The sequence below is a fragment of the Lissotriton helveticus genome, chromosome 12 (assembly GCF_964261635.1).
Source record: "Lissotriton helveticus chromosome 12, aLisHel1.1, whole genome shotgun sequence".
Classification (NCBI taxonomy): domain Eukaryota; kingdom Metazoa; phylum Chordata; class Amphibia; order Caudata; family Salamandridae; genus Lissotriton; species Lissotriton helveticus.
The window spans coordinates 592004254-592025421 of record NC_136073.1 but is presented as its reverse complement, the minus strand read 5'-3'; the positions used below and the strand labels follow the sequence as shown (position 1 = coordinate 592025421).

Below are 21168 nucleotides of genomic sequence, written 5' to 3'. Positions count from 1 at the left end.
TGAGAAAGCAACGCCCACAGGTTTCTGACCTATAAAGGGTGCAGTACTCCCTGTCATCTCACCCATCCACTCGCGGAGGAGGTGTGGCGCAGAGGCCAGGGCGCCTGACTCCAGAACCCTGACTCCAGAACACAGGGGTTCACAGTTCGATCCCAGCACCATGTGACTCTGAGCAATAGCTCGCTTAATCCTCCTGACGGCCCCCAGCGCCTTGACACCCTTAGGGGTAATTGTTGGCGCTTTACAAATACCAGGTTTCCTTTCCTTTCCTTACCTGCCCACCACTTTGTTAGTTGGTAAATTTGAGAGTCCCATCCCCTGAATCTCACCGACTAAAATAGGCCCCTAGTAGGAAGGGCTCTCTACCCAGCCATGGCTGCTGGTAACACCCTCTCTCGGTGCTGATGTTGGCCAGTAAGGAAACGGGCCACACAGCAACTAACAAGAAAGTGGAAGCCAGTGTTCACGGTCGGCACCAAAGGCATGTCCTTATGGGACCTCTAAATGCCGCAAAAAAAACAGAGAAAACAAAAGGTTTTTTTTGCAAAAGATGTTTCATTTAACGTCTATCTGAAGACGGTTACAGTGGAACACACCATCAGTTGTATCCGTTTCTATTTTTCACTAAACTGGACAGACTTTAATATCCTCTTTTAATCTTGTACACACCGTAAACATAATTTTGAGTTCAACTCGTCTTTGTAATCAGCTTCCCAGATGGTCATGCTCGGTGCATTGACGGAAGTCTTCAGTGTAATTGTCACAGCTGTTTGCCCTGTCCAGTAAGGAATTTAAAATTACAGGGAACAGGTCGCGAAATTAACATTCTTGCTTAAAAGCCCCCCCCCCCCTCCCCTCAACATCCTGTTATTCTGGGCAAATCACTTAATCTCCGCGTGCCCAAGAAAAATGGATGTGTCAATCTGTAACGAAACTGGTGCTATATAAAGCGCTCTGAAACCCGATATCTTCGGGTCTAGCTTGAGCTATATAAAACTCTAAAAAATAAAATAGATGATGGTGCTGAATGCAGTTGCATAGCTCAGGGACTTGGGCAAGACCATATCCCTCGTGGCAGACTGTCTCCGATGGTGCCTGAGCCTAGCTTGCAGTAACTCGATGGTAGCAAGGCTGGCTGAGGGAACTTTAGGGCTGGCAGAGTGTCTCTGAGGGTGGCCAGGCCTGGCTGAGGGATGCTAAGGTTATGTAAGATCCGACTCTGGGCAAGTTAATGTTAGTGACAGCTAAGATCTCATGGTAGCCCACAGATGGTCTCTGGTGGCCAGTTTGCTGAGGACGAGTGAGTTCTGGGGTGGTGCAGGGTGCTGTATCCTCTGCTGGACACACTACATGATGTGTTTAGAGGAGGGGGCAGCTACAAACCATGCCTTAATTAATACCAGCATGGCTGCCTCCTGCTCCTTTGAACGCAACTCGTCTTTAACCCCAAACAACCACTGGACTGTGAGGAATATTTGCTTTTTGTGTCTCCTCTTCATACATGGTTGAGTCTAGCTCGGTCTCGTCGCCCCGGCACCATTTCTGTACAGCACTCTTGATCCTGGAAAAGCTTGCACTATAAAAGCAATAAATACATTTGTAAACTATTTTTTTCTTCAGATGGTAGCCCAAAACAGACACCCCTTGACATATGTTCTGGGCGTCTGGCTGTTTTCGCTGTTCGACGTGTGTTTTTTTTTGGCAGTATATGGCATTTAAGGGGCAGAGGGGGGGCACATTTGATTATACCTAAGGTGGGGTGTAGATAACATTGAAGAGCCCCTGCTATAAGAACTGATGTGAAACCGATCCAGTCCTGGAATAAGGTCGTGTGTAGCGCCTGGATTGCGGGCCTCTTTGTAGCGCTCGTGTTTATGAAGCTATCCACCCCGCCCTCTGTCACCCCCCTCCCTCCCTCTGGCCTTTGCGTTCCCCGCCCCCTCTGTCACCCCCCTCCCTCTGGCCTTTGCTTCCACCCCCTCTCCACCCCTCCCTCTGGCCCTTGGAGAAGAGGGGCGGGTTCAAGCCCCCTTACTAAAAAACATGAAATCTTCGGAGCTCCGCTCACACTGCTTACAGCAGTGCGACGGAGTCCTCGACCTAAAAACTGGCACTCCCATGGTGCTTCAGTAAGGTCATGTACAGTCCACCATTAGCCAGTCCACCTCACCCACGAGGGCTTGTGCTTCCTGTGTCACCTCCTCTTTCTTTCATGCTGCCAGAAGTTAAGTCCTCTGTCCCTCTCGATCGTCAGGGTTGGGTGGGGAAATTGTGTATTTTTAAATGGTATCGCTTTGTATGGTTCAGTTCTGCGCTTGATGTACTTTTGCGCTGTGGTGTTATAATTTATGAGCGTTTGCTTTTCAGCCTTTCTCGGAGCCGTGGGAGCGCTAGTAGGCACCGCTTGCAGCCCCCTCACGAAGCCCTGCAAGCGGTGCAGAGCGTATCGGGAGTGTCGGGGGGACGCAACTGACTCGTTGATCCCGGCCGCTCTGGACGGTGGAATCGGCAAGTTCTAGTCTGCGCCTGCGCGAATTCCCGACACGCAGAGAGCCTGAAGAGTCTGGAAGCCCTTACGCCCACCGAAGTGTGGGTCTGTATTGATTGCATTGCAGCCGGTCGCCCACATCGCGGGTCTGTATTCATGCCGTGAGGACATGGCTTTTGTAGTTCGGACTGGACTGTTCCCATGGGGCACAGGGTCAGCGCTGATTTGCATATCGCCATTGTCTAACCCAGGGTGGTGTGGAGTGGAAAAACGATGGATTTGGGCCCAGATCTTTGGACTGGGGTGAATGTGTGACATTGATCCACATTCTGTCCATCATTGTTGTGTTTGCAGTGAGGCGCAAGGGGCACTGTTGGTGCGATGAGGCTGTTGGGAGTGGGCCCAGACTAGTGAGACTCCTGGGATATTTTAGAGTGAGTCGCCCCCTACAGGAAGTAATATCCAGGCGGCATGCTCAGCGGCACAAAAATTAGTGATTCAGTCACACAAAAATTGGCATTATAATACAGTAGGCTTCCTACTAGCGCATAGAGCGCTTTGTAGTGAACTCGGCCTGTCTTTTGCCCTAGCCACTTTTGCGTCCGCTCTAGCATCATGGAGGATGAATATGCAGATGAAGAGTTCCTGCGGGTTCTTCCCCTTGACAAACATTTTGATGCGGCGGATGTGTCCATTTACCAAGCAGTGGCAGAAGCCATGGGACCCTTTGAGCGCCGCATAATGCAAATAGCATATGCTTGCCAGGCAGAACGACCCCAGGGCGCCACAAAGCGCAAAAGCGCCTCAGGCATGGATGTGGGTGCTGGATTCTGCAGATGAGGCAGGCCCCTCTAGACCCTGGCGCCCCATAGTGCCCCCCTCATCGGACACCCCCAAGGAGGTGGAGGAGCTCTCCGATATGTTGGTTCCAGAGGATTTAATACACCCACGGTCCTCAGAATGGACGCCCTCCCCGAATTCTCGGCATTTGTTGCAGGGTTATTACGTAAACCTCTGGAGAAGGAGGTATGGGCTTCCCTCAGGGCAGAATTCCTTCATTCTGCCCTTCCAGGCAAGGTGGTAACAACGCCGGAAGTTAACTCAAAGACGGCCACTTTCTTACAGAAGTATGTACGGAACCCAAAAAAGGGGATAGGTAGATCCTGGAAATCCTGCCAGGATAAGCTTTTAGACATCACAGGCCCCATTACAAAAATGTTGGAGTTACCAGAGGAGGCCAAGCTGGCAGGCACCCCCTCACGCCGGAAAGAATTTCAAATTGGGCTCAATGCGCAATAGTCTTTTTGGGCAATGCTAATTGCGCCCTCTCTGCAGAGTGGCGACGTTCTTTTCTCCTGAAGGTGGACCTCAAGCTGGGGGACTTAGCTTCTTTTGAGGTGGGCACAGTGGCGCAGGGCCCGTTCATCAAGGAGCTGACGAAGTTCGTCGCCACTTTTATGTCCTTAGATAAGGCGCAATCATCCATTTAAAAGGTTTTCCACCCTAAGGTTTTTGTCGGGCCCGTTCGTGGCAGAGGGCGCTCGACTGGCTGCTTTTACACCCAAGGTCCTCCAAGGGGCAGCAAGAAAAACCCAGACTCAGGCAAACAAGATTTTTTTCAATCCAGAATAGGCTACAGAGGCCTAGGTGGCAGAGGAGCAGCCAGAGGCCAACCCCAGGCCACATCAGGTGAGCCTTTCTCCTTTTCACCATTTAAAGGTGGGTGGCAGGTTGGCGGTTTTCGAGCACAACTGGAGGTCTATCACCTCCAATGCTTGGGTACTTCAGACCATCAGAGGTTTCCAGATAGAGTTTTAAGGCAACCCGTTCATGTGGCTCCACCCCATCCACTTGTTTTTGCACAGGACCAAGCCGTACTCATAGATTAGGAGGTGGCGGACCTGCTGCAGAAAGGAGCGATTGTACCATCCAGTCTGCATCCAAGAAGTTTCCTCAGCAATATATTTCTTGTAGATAAAACAGACGGAGGCCAACGACCGGTAATAAACCTAAGAGAGTTCAACCAGTGGTTAGTCTACCGCCACTTCAAGATGGAGGGCATCCATCTCTTGTGGGACCTCCTACAACCTGGTGTGTGGATGGTCCATCTGGATTTGAAAGACAAGTATTTAGCGGTCCCCATCTTTCCCCCGGCACAGCGGCTTCCTTCAATTTTAGTGGAAAGAGCAGATGTACAAGTTTGCATCTCTCCCTTTCGGTCTCCCATCGGCCTCCCATCGGCCCCGTGGTGCATCACCAAGGTTCTCAAACTAGTGGTGGAAACACTAAGAGCCAGGGGCTCTCGGCTCATCATTTATTTGGACGACATCCTGCTCCTACAGCAATGCCCGCTGCACCTCTCTCACCAATTACAGGAAATGTTGGAGCTCCGCCAGAAACTCGGGTTTATGTTAAACGGCAAGAAATCTCCTCTGACCCCGTCCAAACAGGTGACCTTCTTAGGGTTTACCATAGATTCGGGGGCCCGTACTTTGAGTCTTCCAGCGAGGAAGATGACCAAGATCCACTGGGAGCTGAGGAGAATGAGAGCACACTCCTCCACTTCCTTGAGACAGATGGCTCGGTTGGGAGGCCTTCTCGCCTCCTCAATTCAGGCCATTTTCCCCAGGCCGCTCCACTACAGAGTGTTACAACGTTTGAAGGCCTCTCATCTCCACATGGGCCTGCAGTACTCCGATCAGGTGCCCAATACAGAGAAAGTATGCATGGAAATGAGATAGTGGCTGGACCATATGGAAGCCTGGAATGGTAGAGCCATCTTTGGCTGCAATCCGTATTTAGTGATAGAATTGGACGACAGCAAGTCGGGCCCAGGGACCGTTGCGGGGACTCCGTTACAGGAGCAACATGGTCCACCGAAGAAAGCCAACTCCACATTAATTGCTGAGAATTGATGGCGGGCTCCTTCGCAATCCAGTGCTGGACGAAGGACAGGGTGTCTTGCAATGTGCTCTTGAAAATGGACAATGTCTCGGCAGTCCTTTACATCAATCACCTCGGAGGCACGAAGTCCAAGGCGCTTGGGGATCTGGCCAAAGACCTTTGGACATTTTGCCTTTTCCACAATATCTCGGTAATTGCAGATTATCTATGGGGAACCTCCAATGTGGTTGCAGACTGGTGCTCTAAGAGCTGGTCAGACATGAGCCTGTGGCAACTGCACCCACAATCATTTAAGAGACTCCACGACAGGTGGGGCCTGCTCTCAGTAGACCTCTTTGCTTCCCGTCTAGACCACCAGTTACCGAAATTCTTCAGTTGGAAACCGGACCCTGCCGCGACAGACGCTTTTCTCCAGAACTGGTCCAGGGAAGCAGGACACACCTTTATCCCATTCACGATGATAAAGAGGCTCACGACACACGTCTGGAGGCAAGAGGTGAAGGTGGGATTGAGAACACCGTATTGGAGGTCTCAAGTGTGGTTTCCAGTTCTTCTGGAACTTTCCTAGGATTCTCCAATCCTTCTAGCCTGCGATCCTTTCCTTCTGAGGGATTCCCAAGGCAATCTCAATCCTCTGGTCCAACAAGGGAGGATGCCCTTAGTGGCCTGGTGGATTTCAGGCATCGCTGGAGAGTCTCTGGCCTTTTAAATGAGGCTCAAAAGCAATGGGGAGCAGCTCGGGCAGACAGCACAAATAAACGTTACAGATCAGCTTGGTCCAGATAAGTCAGTAGGTGTGTTCGGAATGACCAGGATTCCATGGGGTGTGAGGTGGTAGCCATTATAAACTTCTTGGCGTCCTTAGCAGCCCAAGGCCTGGATTACAGCACGGTTAACTCCCACAGGTCGGCTATCTCAGCAGGCCATGCACCAGTCCAAGGTCGACAAGTTGGAGAACCACAGTAAGTTGATAAACGTAATTCGCCTCACGCTCCCTCCGGAACCCAGATATTCGTCACTATGGGACGTAAATAAGGTTTTGCATTTGTTCCAAACTTGGCAGTCCAATAAGTACTTGTCCCGTAAAGAGCTATTGGCTAAGCTGGCGATGCTTTTGTGTCTGATTTCATGCCGAAGAGTGTCAGATGTTAAGACACTAGACATTTCAGGAAGGGTTTTCACCCCACAGGGAGTTACTTTTCATATTGTTCGTAGGACCAAGTCAGATTCCAGAGAGGTGTCTTACCCGGCTTTCAATACTTCACCTAAACTGTGTGTTGTCCGGTGACTCAAGGAATATGAGATTATGACAGAGGAGACTCGCCCCCAGGGGAGCGCCAATTGTTTATTTCCCTAAGGAAGCCCTTCAAAGTGGTTACGTCACTAACTATAGCCCGTTGGATCTGATGGGTGATTCAGGAGGCGGGTATGATTGTCTCGCAGTTTGGCGCCCATTCAATAAGAGGAGCTATGGCTTCAAAGGGCTTCTCTCTGGGGGGAAGGTTGGAAGATATTTTGATCCGACTGGTCTTCAGACTCTATGTTCAAGAGATTCTATTTTAAACTAGTCGTGGACATGGCGTCGTTGGTGGTGGATAAGCTTTGAACGAGCATAATCCTCGCCTCCGGTCCTGACATATTATTAACAAGCATTTACAATGCAACGGTTTCGCCTTTGGAGAAGTTAGAGCTATTCATAGAAAAGGGAATGCCAATAAATGTATACCCAGCCCCTGTACCAGTTTCAGGGAAAAGCATATGCAAATCAGCACAGTAAATCTAATACATGCATGTTATTCACCAAAACTTGTACTCCCTGTTATTTTCCTTCCTGGGCCGCAGGAACAAGAGGGAAATAACATGCATTATTCCAGGCCATTCCTAATGAAAACCCTATAGTTCCTCAACCACTACGAAATTAGCATTTCAGACATAGTGTCAAGTGGGTCCATCCTTTGAGAGAGAGAATTATGGAGTGGGGGCTATGGTAGTTCATGCAGTCAACAGTGTGGTCCATCATTGATCTTTGTCGCCAGTGATAAGAAACAGAGACTGAACAGAGACTGAATAGTTTGTAAGTAACTGCTTTACTATACCAAGGTTTGCAAAGGTGTCCCTCAGTTTTAGGTGAATCTTCCCTCCTTGATTCATGCACAATACTTACTCTGTCTTTCCTTAGTCTACCTTCTATTAATCCTTTGGGACAGGAGGTCACGTCCAGTGTCCACGTTCCTAATGATCCTAAGTTCATGGGCTCGACCGAACAAATTCAAAGTCATAATGGCTTCGAAAGTTCAGCTTTTATTTGTATGAAATCTCTGGATTAAGCATGCAGAAGCATGAAGCATGGATGAAGCGAGTAAGCATAACATATTGTATGGACGACAGGAGTGGCCTGTGAGGAGGGCAGATCTATCACAGATGTTCTGGATATTCAATCTTAAGGTTTTTATACATACAATACATCTAAAAGAAGTCCTTTCAAAATGTTTTCCTGACATTCTGTTTGGCCTCCTTTGGATTTACATTTATACACATAATAATCCCTTTAATGAAGGTGGTGTCTCTGCACTGTTTATGAATTTAGTGAGACATGGTTCATGATACATCATTGGGTTTGAGAATTCGCCCACTCACTCTCCTAAGCCCACCTGAGACTTAAGTCACCTCAGAGAAATCACATATTGAACTATGTGACTGAAGGTCGTCTTCCCTATTTTGTTTGAGATTGGATCTCTGCAGTAAGTCACCCCCTCTCCAACGCCAGCAAGAGTGGTGACACCAAGGTAACCAAGAATCAGCAAAGCCAATCGGTTTGGCCTTGGCAAGCTGGTACAATAGTCATGCTTTATTGGAAGCAAATGCCTCAAAAATAAAAGTTAAAAAAAGAAAACGTGCAACCTATAGTCAACACTTTTTCACTTACAATAAACATGTTGCATTTAAAAACATTGATTGATCTGTCTGTTTTATTGGGGTTGATTTGTTCATTAACAAGCCTTTCAGTTATGCTATGTTGTATTATTATTTGTGAGGGAAACAATTATAAATCGTCACCTAACCAAGTGCTCAAGTCTCAAGCAACAACACTGTTTCAATGTGACTTATTGCAGGCAGCTACAGTGGTGTCACTTAAACATTATATAACACTAATATTTAAAAGGAGATGGAAATGCAGGCACAATGAACGGATAATATTTAAAATTAACATTAAACAAATCAAGTAAGCATACTTTGAGCCATCGTTGTCACTCAAGAGAAAGGAACTATTTATGGGAGGATGTGCACACTGTACACAGGCGTTGTGCAGTTACTCAGGGGGAAGGGAGCCAATTGGTAAAGAAGGCTGACCCTCTGCCCCGATCTGCATGATGTCATGGGAGGAAGCAAAACGTGAATGGCACAATAACAAAAGAATGGATGAAGCCTGATCACCTAATGTCCCCCTTTACATGTATAGTATGTCTGTTTTGGGTTTTTGTTTTAAATGGTAATCTGACAAGGCAACTAAAGCTGTGTCAAAGCCCAGACTTAAAAAGTTAATAGTTACCCTGACATGATTACGTTACCTATCAGCTTACTGGAGATGGGAACTAAGGGGTTCTGCTGATCGAATTAGTAAATGACGTTCTGTATTTTGCAAACAAGTCAAGCAAGTATCATCACAAAAGAGCAAGAGTTCATTTGCAGTCGTTCAATCATGATGAAGTAGGCCATCATGTAAACAATGCACATCTGTGAAACGTCATCGTAGATTCAGTCTACCACTGGTGTCGTCAGATCGCTTAAATGGATATGACAGCTCAGCGGGTTAACATTCTTGCTGCAAATGCGTTTGATCTCTCATCAATCTGAATCCAAATGGCAGGTGTTCCTGATACATGTCCATATAATGCTTAGATGAATCAGGTAATTACTTAAGCTTATGCGGTATGTTAATGCGCATGCTTGTAGTCACTGCCCCTACAATAATGCACATGTCGATAAAGGGACATATCATCTTTTCCTCACTTCCCGTCCGCCCTTCTCTTTCTCTAGGTTTCTCCACATCACGCGCTCTCTCCGCACAGCACCGGGTTCTGCTCCCTCTTAGAGAACAATTGATTAAAACGTGTATTTTTCCGCAGAAAGAGTGTGGGCCGCAGATACAAAGATGCGAGCAGCAGACTCGTTCCCGCTGAGTCACTTTGTAGCAAATGCAGCAGCTACAGAAAAACCGTGATGCTTTAATTGCCTGTTGAAAAGCTTTTCAGGGCACCGAACACAGCTGCTCGTTGGGAAATTATAGGTGTTCTCGGAGTAGTCACTATAAATAAGCTGAAAGGCAGCTCACTGGCAAGAGCTGGGAGTAGCCAAATCTGCAGATGCAAGCAAAAATATGTATGCATGTATACATCTGAAAACCGCACAAAGTAAAAGCACAGTATTGCAGGGCAGAAAAAGAAACGCCAGTTCCCAGACATTATCCATTTTGAAATATCGCTGGTTGCTTTCCAGGACAATAGAAAAAGGCATAAGGAGGAGGGTGGTGCCCGTAGTTATCAGTGGCAAGCACTTTTCTATCAGGAAGCTACAATTAGATTAATAAAAAGACAAGTCAGTCCCGGGCCAGCAGCCAATCATAGCGCGGCCCGGGGAATGACGTCATGGGGGTGTCCCGGCCGGCAGATTCGGGGGCGTGTTTTTCGCGCTCTCCCCTTCCCATTGGCTGGAAGGTAAAATTCCAGCCAATGGGAAGAGGAGAGGGCGGGACTTAAAAAAAGACACAGAAACGCCCCCGAATCGCGTTTTCAGGGGAAAGCGTGATTGGCAGCCAATCTCTTCCAATGGCTAGCCTCCATTTATGGAGCTAGCCAATGGAAGACAAGGCGGGACCAAAGTACCATATGTAGAGAAATAAGATTTCGGCTCCGCCCACCCACTGCTCACGCAGTGGGACAGTAGCCGAAACCTAAAAATGTCCTTGTAATCATGACGGAAAGTTTAAATTCTATTAAGGACATGGAGGTGAGGATTATTCCCGCCCAGGGCTCTGAACTGCCTGTTCCCGCCTAGTGCTGTTAAGGAGTGCACCCAACAAGGTGGCAGTCTGCAGTATGGTATAAGTATGCGCTTTAAGGTTACTTTTAGCTGTAGTTGTAGATCTCTTTAGAAGACACAAAGGAAGAAATAATCTAGTACTGTTCATATTGGGGGGTTTCTTGCACTATGTTTTATGGATCTGATAAGAATGTTTATTGGTTGAGCATTGAGATCAGAATCATGGGTTTGTCGTTTGACCTCTTCCAGGTTCCGAACGTTCCAAAATGGACTGACAAGACACGTGGATTGAGAGGTTGAAGGTTGCAGTCAAGAAAGAGGAGGTGACACAGAAAGCACACACCCTCGTGGGTGGGGTGGACTGGCTATTGGTGGACTGTACATGACCTTACTGAAGCACCATGGGAGTGCTAGTTCTTTGTTTATGAAGTTGAAGTTGAAGCTGCTGGAAGGAGGGATACAGAAAGTTTGAGCATAATCCTCGCCTCCGTGTCCTTAATAGAATTGAAACTTTACATCATGATTACTAGGAAATTCTTCATTTCAAACTACAACAGAATTGTTTCCTAAGCATAACATTCAGCCTTCAAAACTTTGTCATTTTCTCAGTCAAACTGTGTTCCTGTGTCAATTTAAAATCCTTGGTGGAAACCTAGTAAACATAAAGGCACTTAAGAAATAAGTGTATTCTAAAGTTGTTTTGGAGACTGACCTTGCCCAGTTGACGAATTTCATGTTGTTTTTTCGGTTTCACATGCTTCCGGAAGATGTGGTTCAGCAGAGAGCTCGGACAGTGGTTGTTATGAAATTCCTCTTGAATGCTACTGCTCACCTCACAGCTCTGGCACTTGGGGCTTCTAGGATAGGCGAGGGCCTGTGCTGCTATTTTCAACGCCAGCAAAGAGAGCGGCCACACAGATCTGTAACTAAAAGAACACAGAAGCCGTCCAGTCAACTTGCAATACCACAGGTCCTGAAATATTTCTTTGGATTAACACAAAACTTTCCTGGGCTGTTACCAAGTGCAATTTCCATTTACTAAACAGGGATATTGGGAAACATCACAGGAATTGTCACTTTAATTTTTCAAGATACAAAAGATGTGCCCTACCTCAGAGCAAAGAAAAAAGCAAAAGCAACAGATTATATATAATGCTGTTATTACTTGCTAATCTGATTTAAATTCTTTTTGATACAAGACATCACTTTATACTACTTTAGCACACATGCTGCTAGGCTACGTTTGTATAGCACTGTACTTTGGGGGAGGCCTTCAGAGTGTTTGCAACATATTTTATTCTCACACTGTGGATGTGCCAGTTGGCAGAGGGTGGATCTCATGGCCTACTGAAGATCTAGCAGGCCCAGGTTATATAGTACTCTATGATTTCTCAATTTCTGTGCAACTACAAATGGATGGTAACCCCTGAGTTTAAGTGTTTAAGTAGGCCTGAATATTTCTGCAGGAACAAGATGTATATGTATATATATATTACCCAGTGGCAGTCATCGCTGGGTAGTTATAGTTAGGATCTTGTTTCCATAAAAAATGAATTTTTGGTTGTTTAAATCTTTGGCAGAGTTTGATAAATCATTACAAAACTTAAAACTATATATTTTACACCTCAGCTCCTTCCTGGAAAGTTTCAGGGTGATCTGTTGAGTGGAGTCCCCAAAAACGTTTTTCACATTCATTTTCCACTGGAACTTTAGATACAGCTACGGCCCAAATGGCTTAGCAGATTTACACCATATTTGGCAGAAAGCTAGATCATGATCCAGAAAGAAATGCTTTTTGTGATTTGGTGTAAAGCAGTTCACCAGTTTTTGAGCAATTAATACTCAAGAATATTGAAGATTTCACTCAGGGGAACATCCGCGGGGTTAAGAGGAGATCTGATTGGCTGCCACTGCCTCAACAAGGATGTGGTAGCAGCCATTTTAGGACTTGGGACTCAGTCCTGAGTCCTACTAAAAATATTTTCAAAAGATATAAGGGGGAATAGGGGATACCCTGACCCCCTACACCTGGTGGTGAGGTCCCAGAGGGACCCAGCCTGGGGCCAAATATGTTTTAAAAAAAAATGTTGCCAGCAAATAATCAAAAATAAAAGTATGGGGGCACGTTGTCACCCTGATTGGCTACTTACATGTGCCTTAATCTTGAACCAACTGCTAAATAAAAACGTTTTTTAAAAAAAGTATGGGGGGGCAAGTTATAATTAACTAAGGGAGCGAGTTATAGTTACTTGAGACAGCTTTAACTGGTGAATTTCAGTGGTTTTGTATGTTTCAAACACCATATTTACAACCCACGGGCAGGAAATGCCAGCCACACACACCCTTCGTCTGTGCACAGAGAGAGGCTGGATGAAGGGCCTGGCAACAACCAACCACAAGGGGCCGAGTAGCGAGCTCCAGGGCTCCCGTGGCCCCAGTGGCTGCCCTGCTTGCACTCATCCATCTATTCTTTAAAAACAATATATATATATTGGGAGGGGGTGTGTGTGGCCTCCCTCCCCAAGTCTTTACAGTCCCTCGGGACTGCAATACCCCAGGACTGTATTATTTTTTATGGGGAGGGGGCCGTGTGTCACACCTATCTTAGACTTTAGGGCCTCAGGAACCCCATCCCCCAGGGCCTTTCTTTTTAATTAAGGAGAGGGGTGAAACAGTTTCTTTGAGGTCAGCTTGATTCCCGCAATAAAGTGAAGTGCAACAAATTTATGTTTGAAAATAAAACCTGGCAGGCGTGGGGCAGCCAGGATATAGCTCATTGTGGCACATTTTGTTGATGCAGCGAAATGGTTTTTAAAAGGAGCAATATTTTCATCTGAAAATCGGGATCACTCCATTCAGCCTGATGCCAGGTCGTTTGCCAGGTGCTCATAGTTCAAGAAAGTAAAGAGTGGAAGCAGAGAGAGAAGGGGGAAGGAGAAAGATAGAAGGTCTCCCAGGTTTGCATCCCTGACACGGAGTACTGTAGAGACAATCAAGCTTCCGCTGTTGTTTAGATTATTCATCAAAACGCCACGTGTGGGTTTTGGAGCAGTTTAAGATGTTTTTTCTTTTTTTGTGATGTTATGTGAGTGGCGATTTTCCTTTGAGAATTTACTGGTATCCTGTTCTTGCTTTGATGCAGTTGCAGACATGACGTTGTTGTTTAAAAGTAGGGGTCTTGGCAAGAGGGCCAAGTGCCGAGTTCTTAGCCTATGCCCACTAAGTGGTGAGCTTATCAGGTGTGTCTTCAACTGATAGCCCGACCATCTCTGTAGAAGGGAGCTTGTGGCATTTTTTACTCGGCCAGAAGGAGATATTTTACCACTCTGCAATTCAATTGTGTGTTCCCCTAATCGAAGAATACCAGCACCGCTTGTCTCTTAGAGCAAATTCCTCTCTGTTTGAAGGGCACCTTTAACAGCTGTTTCCTTTCTTGCAGTAGCTCCTTGCAGGTACAGATGAAGTGCAGAATGTCTCCTGTTCCCGTATCACACAAGCTGCAAGCAGTTTGGGTAGGTGGCCTTGCCAGGGTGGGAGATTCTAGGTGCATGGGAGGAGGCCCAGTTGATGCCTATGGAATTTCCTTTTTAGTGTTTTGGGTTAGCCCTGGTTGAAATATATATTTTTTTTAATTACATTTTTTATTTTTAATGAAAACACACCAACCAAAGACTGGCACATTTAAAAATAGAGTCATTGTACAAAATACACTCTCGAGTACATACTGGCGTTCTACATAATGCCATTCAGCCCATGGCGGATTGGGGGTACAAGCAAAAAGGTTTTCGTTATACATTTCCTGGCAATAGTGCGAGACCTGATTATACATCAGCTGCAAACAGATGGTAACAGGGAGTGTAAATGTAAATGTAAATGTATTGGACTTGTAAAGCGCACGGCTGCCCGTAAGCGTCCCGGCGCTTGCTTAGGGAACCCGTCCTGGTATTCCCCTGTGAGAAACCCCGGCAGGGTGTCCACAAGGTGAAAGCCAGGCATCCCGCCGCGAGGGGCCGTAGTGGAGATTAAGCAAGCTATTGCCCAGAGTCGCAGAGTGTGACCCCGTGAGTTGAGTAGGCACCAGAGCGAGAATTGTCGAGTCTGTGGAATTTTGAGCCCGAGACCCGCCGAGGCGGGGAATCGAACCCTGGTCCACGGTCGATCTCAGCTTCCGGGTCTGCCGCCTCTAACCACTGAGCCACGCTTCTGGGGGATGGAGAGATTTAGAACATCACCCCTACGGGGGAGAAGCCAGCACCTCCACTGTCAACTGGGCCATCAGTGCCCGTCTGTCTCTCTGGAGTTCCACCGTTGGAGAAATGCAGATGCCTCCTCTGTATCTATTCCATTTCCCCCACTTCTGGTCCCACTTTTTGGGGCAACCTCGGCCCTTGAATACTGACTTTTCAGCCACCATGGCGCTATCCATGTCGTTTGCCCAGTCAACCAGGCATGGAACTGAACCCACCTCCTAGTGTTGTGCAATGTTCCGCTTCGCTATGATGAAGCCCATGGAAGCCCATGTTTGCTCAGCCTGAGTAAGTTCGGACGCCCCCCATATATTTAGTAAGCATAGCTGGGGAGACAACGCAATGGATTTACCTCCCGCCCTCTCGAGTTGACGGACGATTCTCGTCCAGTAGTCGTGAATATGTGGGCAATTCCATATATTATGAAAAAAGGTGCCCATCTGGTTGCAGTGTCGAAGGCAAAGTGGATCAGGGCGTCTACCGAGCCGGAATAGGAGTTTGGCATCGAAATATGCTTGGTGGAGGATCTTGAGTTGGAGCAGACGCAAGCGCATCGGGATGGCTATTTCCCGGGGTGAAGCTAGAGCGTCCCGCCACTTGTCATCCTCCATATCTCCCAAATCCCTCTCCCATCCCTCTCTAAGTTTCAACATCGGGTCAGAGCGATTGTTGACCAACTTCTTAAAGGTGAGCGAAATGGCCTTGCGGTCCATAGGATCCAACAACAAGTGGTCCTCCAGGGGGGAAGAATCGTGGAGTGGACTATCTCTAGGTAGGACGGAGGATACCGCATGAGTGAACTGTAGGTACCTGAACGTCTCTGACGGAGCCAACTGGTATTTAGCTTGAAGCTTCGGGAACGATGCCAGCCTCCCCTTGACCCAGATATCTCTGACTGTGGAAATTCCAATCAAATCCCACTTGTCGAACCCCAGACAGCAGCTAAGATGACCTAGAATATCAGGCTCCCACAGGGGGATGGCCTTTGTCAGGCGTCTGCGCCATCCTAATTTTCTGGTGACCTCATGCCAAATCTCGACCGTGCGCGCCGTGGGGCACGTTAAGTTAAGTTTGCGCGGATTGGTATAAAGTGCCCTATTGTAACCGCCCTGACCAAGGAGCCAGTGATCCATGCGGAAATTAGGTTCGTTGTGAGGCTCAAATTCCCAGCGATTGACCACCATCAGTTGGGATGCCTGGTAATAAAGTCGGAGATCTGGTAAAGCGATGCCCCCATCGTACCACCCCATGGTAAGCTTGTTCATTGCGATGCGCGGCATGCGACCCTCCCAAAGCAGTCCCTGCAATGTTCCATCGATTTGGGGAAAATAAGAATTCGGGATCCGGATAGGTGTATTCTGTAGAACATAAAGCAAGCGTGGTAGCGCTAACATTTTGAAAAGGGACGCACGTCCGAGAAGAGTGAGAGGGAGCGAGCGCCAATGCACGGTGTCGGATTTGAAACGCTGGAGGGGTCCAAGCAAGTTGCGCTCGTAGAAGAGATCAGGGTCAGGAGTGGCGAAAATGCCCAGATAACGAAAGCCCTGAGGTGCCACTGGGATATCAAAACCTCGCGGGCTCGCTGGGGGGAAAACCCATAACGTGAACATCTGAGACTTAGACCAATTGATCTGATATCCATAATGGGTGCCGAAAATATGAAAAATGGGGAGCACCCGTCGCAGCGACCACGCAGGGGAAGCCAAGTATAAGAGGATATCGTCGGCATATAAGGAGATACGGTCCTCATGAGATGCCGTCCATTTAAATACCCGAATCGCCCCAGACTCACACCGCAAGAGGCTCCAAGACAAGGGCGAAAAGCAGTGGTGACAAGGGGCAGCCTTGACTCGTGCCCCGATGAAGCAAGAAAGTGGCGGAACGGTGGTTATTAACAACGATGTGCGCCGTGGGGTGGGTGTACAATAACCAATTCCAACGGATGAATTTTGGGTCCAAGCCCCAATCGGCCCAGAACGGCGAAGATTAAATTCCACTCAATGGTATCGAAAGCCATTGAGGCGCCAAAGACAAAAGAATTGCGTCTTTTTCGATGGTATGCAGTCTGCCAAGGACTCCGTGCACTCGCCGCAGGTTCCGGGCGGTGTTTCTCCCCGGCATAAACCCAGATTGATCTGGATGGACCAAATCAGCGATAAAGTGGAGAAGACGATTTGCAAGAAGTTTGGCCAGGATCTTGGCCTCAACTGTCAAAAGGGATATGGGGCGATAGGATTTGCACTCCTCAAGAGGTTTATTCGGCTTATGAATGACCACTATAGCAGCAGTGCGGAGCTCTGCGGGTAGAACACCGGACTTAAAACATTCAGCATATAGATTAAGAAGATGGGGTGCCAATAGCGTCGACATGGACTTGAATAGTTCAGAAAAGGGGGTGTGATGAACAGAGTGTCTGAATTAAGCAGACCACTCTTACCCAGTCCAAAGATCAGGGCTTGATCCATCACCGTTATTTATCTCACTGCCCCATCCCAGCTCAGAACCTGGCTATATGCAAATTAGTCTGTCCCTGGCCCAGTGCATCATGGGAACAGGGCAGACCAAACTACCAAGCCAATTCTTCACCAGAAAGGAGACAAGCTACCGGGGACCGGTTTCTGGCATTTCAGCCTCTTCGGCCCAGCTTGCTTGAATCCTGATGGAGCAGTGAGAAAGGGACTCATGTCTGAGTATACCCTGCCACACCTATAGTGGCCAAAAACGGTTCAGAAAAGGGGGTGGTGATGAACAGAGTGTCTGAATTAAGCAGACCACTCTTACCCAGTCCAAAGATCAGGGCTTGATCCATCACCGTTATTTATCTCACTGCCCCATCCCAGCTCAGAACCTGGCTATATGCAAATTAGTCTGTCCCTGGCCCAGTGCATCATGGGAACAGGGCAGACCAAACTACCAAGCCAATTCTTCACCAGAAAGGAGACAAGCTACCGGGGACCGGTTTCTGGCATTTCAGCCTCTTCGGCCCAGCTTGCTTGAATCCTGATGGAGCAGTGAGAAAGGGACTCATGTCTGAGTATACCCTGCCACACCTATAGTGGCCAAAAACGGTTCAGAAGCTCAGTGGGAAGCCCGTTAGGGCCCATGGCCGTCCCGGAACGGACATCTTGTATGGCCTTTTGAACCTCTGTTACTGTGATGTTAGCCTCCAAGGTTTCTCTATCTTGCAACGAAATAGTAGGAATATCGAGCATAACCAGAAGGTCCAGAGACTGGGAGGCCTGAGAATTAGGGGAGTTAGTGTATACCTCATCGCAATGCTTAGCAAAGACGTCAGCTATGAGTTGGGGGTTAGCAATCAGGATACCCTCTGGGTTTGCTATCGCGCGGACCCATCTAGCCACCTGTTCCCGCCGTTCGAGCAACGCCAAGAGTTTGCCTTTCGAGCCACTCCAAGAGTTTGCCTGTCCGCTCCCCTTGTTCATAAATCCTATGCCGAGAGGTTAGCAAGTGCGCCGCCCCATCCTCAAAGAGGAGCTGCCGGTAATCCTGTCTCTTGAGTGCCAGACCGTGGCGTATAGCAGGGTCAGGGTCTCAAGCGGCCGACTCCTCCAGACTCGAAAACTCGGCCTCCAACTCCGATACCCTCCTAGTCCGCTCAGCTCTATGTCCCACCATGAGTGATAAAGCCCTGCCTTTAATGACTGCCCCGAAGGCCCCCCATAACTTCACCGCAGAATCAACAGATCCAAAGTTTTCAGCAAAATAATATTCAGCGTCTTTGCGGAGAGCATCTCTGTTATGTGGAATCTTCAGCGCCCATGGATGCATAGAAATAGTGCAGGGACGTCCCCCAGTGCGAGAGCCCAGGGTCGCCAGAACGGGGGAATGGTCGGAGATACCACGGGCCAGGCAACCGGACCTAGTGAAAGACTGAACATCATGGGCATGAGTGAATAGTCTATCCTCGACTGACTGCCATGCACCTCGGATTGGAACGTAAAGCGAGTGTGTGATGGGTTGAACCATCGCCAAATATCTATCTTCCCCAGAGCATTCGCAAACTCAGACAATTGTGAACCCCTCGAGGGGTGTCCCCAGGGTGGAAGACGGTCCAAAGAACCATCCATGGTGAGATTGAAGTCCCCACCCAAGACCAACACCCCAAGTGGCAAGTCCAGCAACAGGATCCCTAAATCACATAGCGTCAAGCGCTGTAGACCGGGGGGCAATAGGCAGAAACAGCGTTAATAACACGCCCTTCCCAGGAGCCCGAGACTGCTGCATATCTGCCTTTAGGGTCAGTCCATGAGTTATGGATGATGTAGGGGCAACCCTTCTGAAGCAAGATGCCCACCCCCCTGGAGACGAGGTAAACCCAGAGTGTACCACCATTTTGTATCTTTTCCTATTCAGGGCGCCACAGGAGTTGCCAATCAAGTGTGTCTCCTGCAACAACCCTAGGTCAAGCTGGTTGGGCTTAGTGTATTGTAGCACAATGCCCCTTTTAATTTTATCCCCCAATCCGTTAACATTCAAAGTGGACAAATTAAGTGTTAGATCACGGGCCATAGCGTCCAACTAATCAGTATTAAGTATTGGCGGATAGTGGAGCATGGGTGTGTGCAGCTGGGCCGGATGCCCCAAACGCCAATGGCCAGTGAATGGATGGGAGTAATGAAGATGTTGACTACATCTTGTACCGGTGTGGAACAAAACAAAAACAAATGGCATACTTGAGATTCCGAACTGTAGAACAACAAAGGCTGTGGATCCTACGTCTACCCAGCCCGGATCTCAATAGTGTAATCAACAGAACAAGGATGGCTGGATAGGAAAAGTCATTGTCATAAGTGATAGTGACGTAGTCAAAATGTACTACGTAACCAAGGCCTTCTGTACCAAAAACAAATTTATTTAGTTTTTTTTGGTTTTTAGATTCATCAAAACATATGGACAAACTGAAGACTGTCACGACAGTGAATACATGAATACAGTATTTACATTTATACACAACTACCAATATACATTATTTACAAAGTGAGAGACACACAATTCAAATGAATACAGTTGTAAAAGACACACCAAAAGAGAAATAACATTAATCAATATCCAAACATAAATTGTATTTATATACAGTGAAAAAGTTCCTACAAACAAAAATAACCAGTCCTTAGGGGTATGAAACCAAGGGACAGGCGGGGACAGATGTAGTGGTACGCCTGCCTGCCTGACACCACTGTGGTTGCAATTTGTATTGGGTTACACCACTAGGGTTCCAGGTGGTATTGTACTTTTACTTCCTAGGTGCACCCTTTTTGAATGACCACAGGGTAGGTATGTCGACGCGTTTCGAACCAGGTTGTTGGTGGTTCTCTTCAGGACGGGGACTGGGAACAATGCGTCTGCACGTGGCAAAGAATGTGCCTTGGTGTCGGTAATTCGCCGGTGTGGGGATAAATTCTGCAATTTGCCGGTTAGAATTCTTTCAGGTGTAGTTGTCCGCCACGCGGTACACACACGGGAAGGGAACTGCTCACATAATGACAGTGTTTCTATTCAAAGGCTGGGCAAGTAGCTTGTGTAGCGTGTGGCTATAGATATCACTTCAGGACCGATGTATAATAGGCCGGTACTTGCTCGGGAGGATTCAATCACTCGAAGTCTCACAGACTGGAACACGCACGGTCTGCAAGAGATTCCAGCAATCCCAGTGATACTGCGACCGAACGGGATAAGGCCAACAACCAATCCATCATCATCTGTTTTCGAGGTCCTATGGAGAAAACATGCCTAAAGAAAAACAGTGCCACAAAGAACAACCCAAGACAATCCCCCCACCCTCCCCCCAACCCCAACTTGCAGTCCCCGAACCCCCACACCCTGCCTCCCTGCTTGGCGGTAACACAACCTCCCGCCCCCCCAACTAGCAGAGTGCCTATCGCCCACCCTTGCAAGAACTTGTGGGACCGTGGAGCCAAACCAAGCACACAGCCGCATGAAAAAACAGCATATGTTTCAATATTGAACCAAAGCAGCCAAAAGTATTTGCAGCAACAACAAAAAAACATTTTCAAGGGCCAAGCGCATGCTCCACATCTTCACACACTGCATACCAGGCAGCTGGCCGGGGTGCCGGTCCATAAGAACAGCTAGGACAGTCTACCTTCTGAGGACTCAGAACTGATGCAACATGAGCAGTTAGATCAAACCCCAGTGTTCACAGTCTGACAGAGTATAACGTCCACCACCAAAAGAAAAATATACAGACCAGTTACTCGGCACCACCCACCGCCTCAGATAAGTCCATGTGTGGTGAGCCTCCACCGGAAGTTGGGGTATTATCGTCCTTCCTGGCACTCAGGGCATGGTGGTTACGTCGGCCTGCCGTTCGCCATCCCTCCAGCCAGTCCCAGGCCTCCTCCGGAGTGGTGAAGAACCAGGATTTCCCTTCCGATTCCACTCTCTGCTTGGCTGGGAACATCATCGCATACTTCACATTTTTGTCACTAAGCGCCTTCTTGACCACCA

The 21168-nt window shown here is 47.9% G+C and overlaps 1 protein-coding gene across 4 annotated transcripts in view; it reads right to left on the bottom strand.

The window, feature by feature from the left end:
• The window catches only part of METTL25B (methyltransferase like 25B), a 471174-nt gene that overhangs the window by 266470 nt on the left and 183536 nt on the right, over nucleotides 1–21168 (bottom strand). For all 4 annotated transcript variants that reach the window (XM_078669825.1, XM_078669822.1, XM_078669824.1 and 1 more), the window contains exon 4: nucleotides 11145–11358. In XM_078669825.1, the coding sequence (XP_078525951.1) occupies nucleotides 11145–11358 (214 nt within the window). The remainder of the gene's footprint in view (nucleotides 1–11144; nucleotides 11359–21168) is intronic.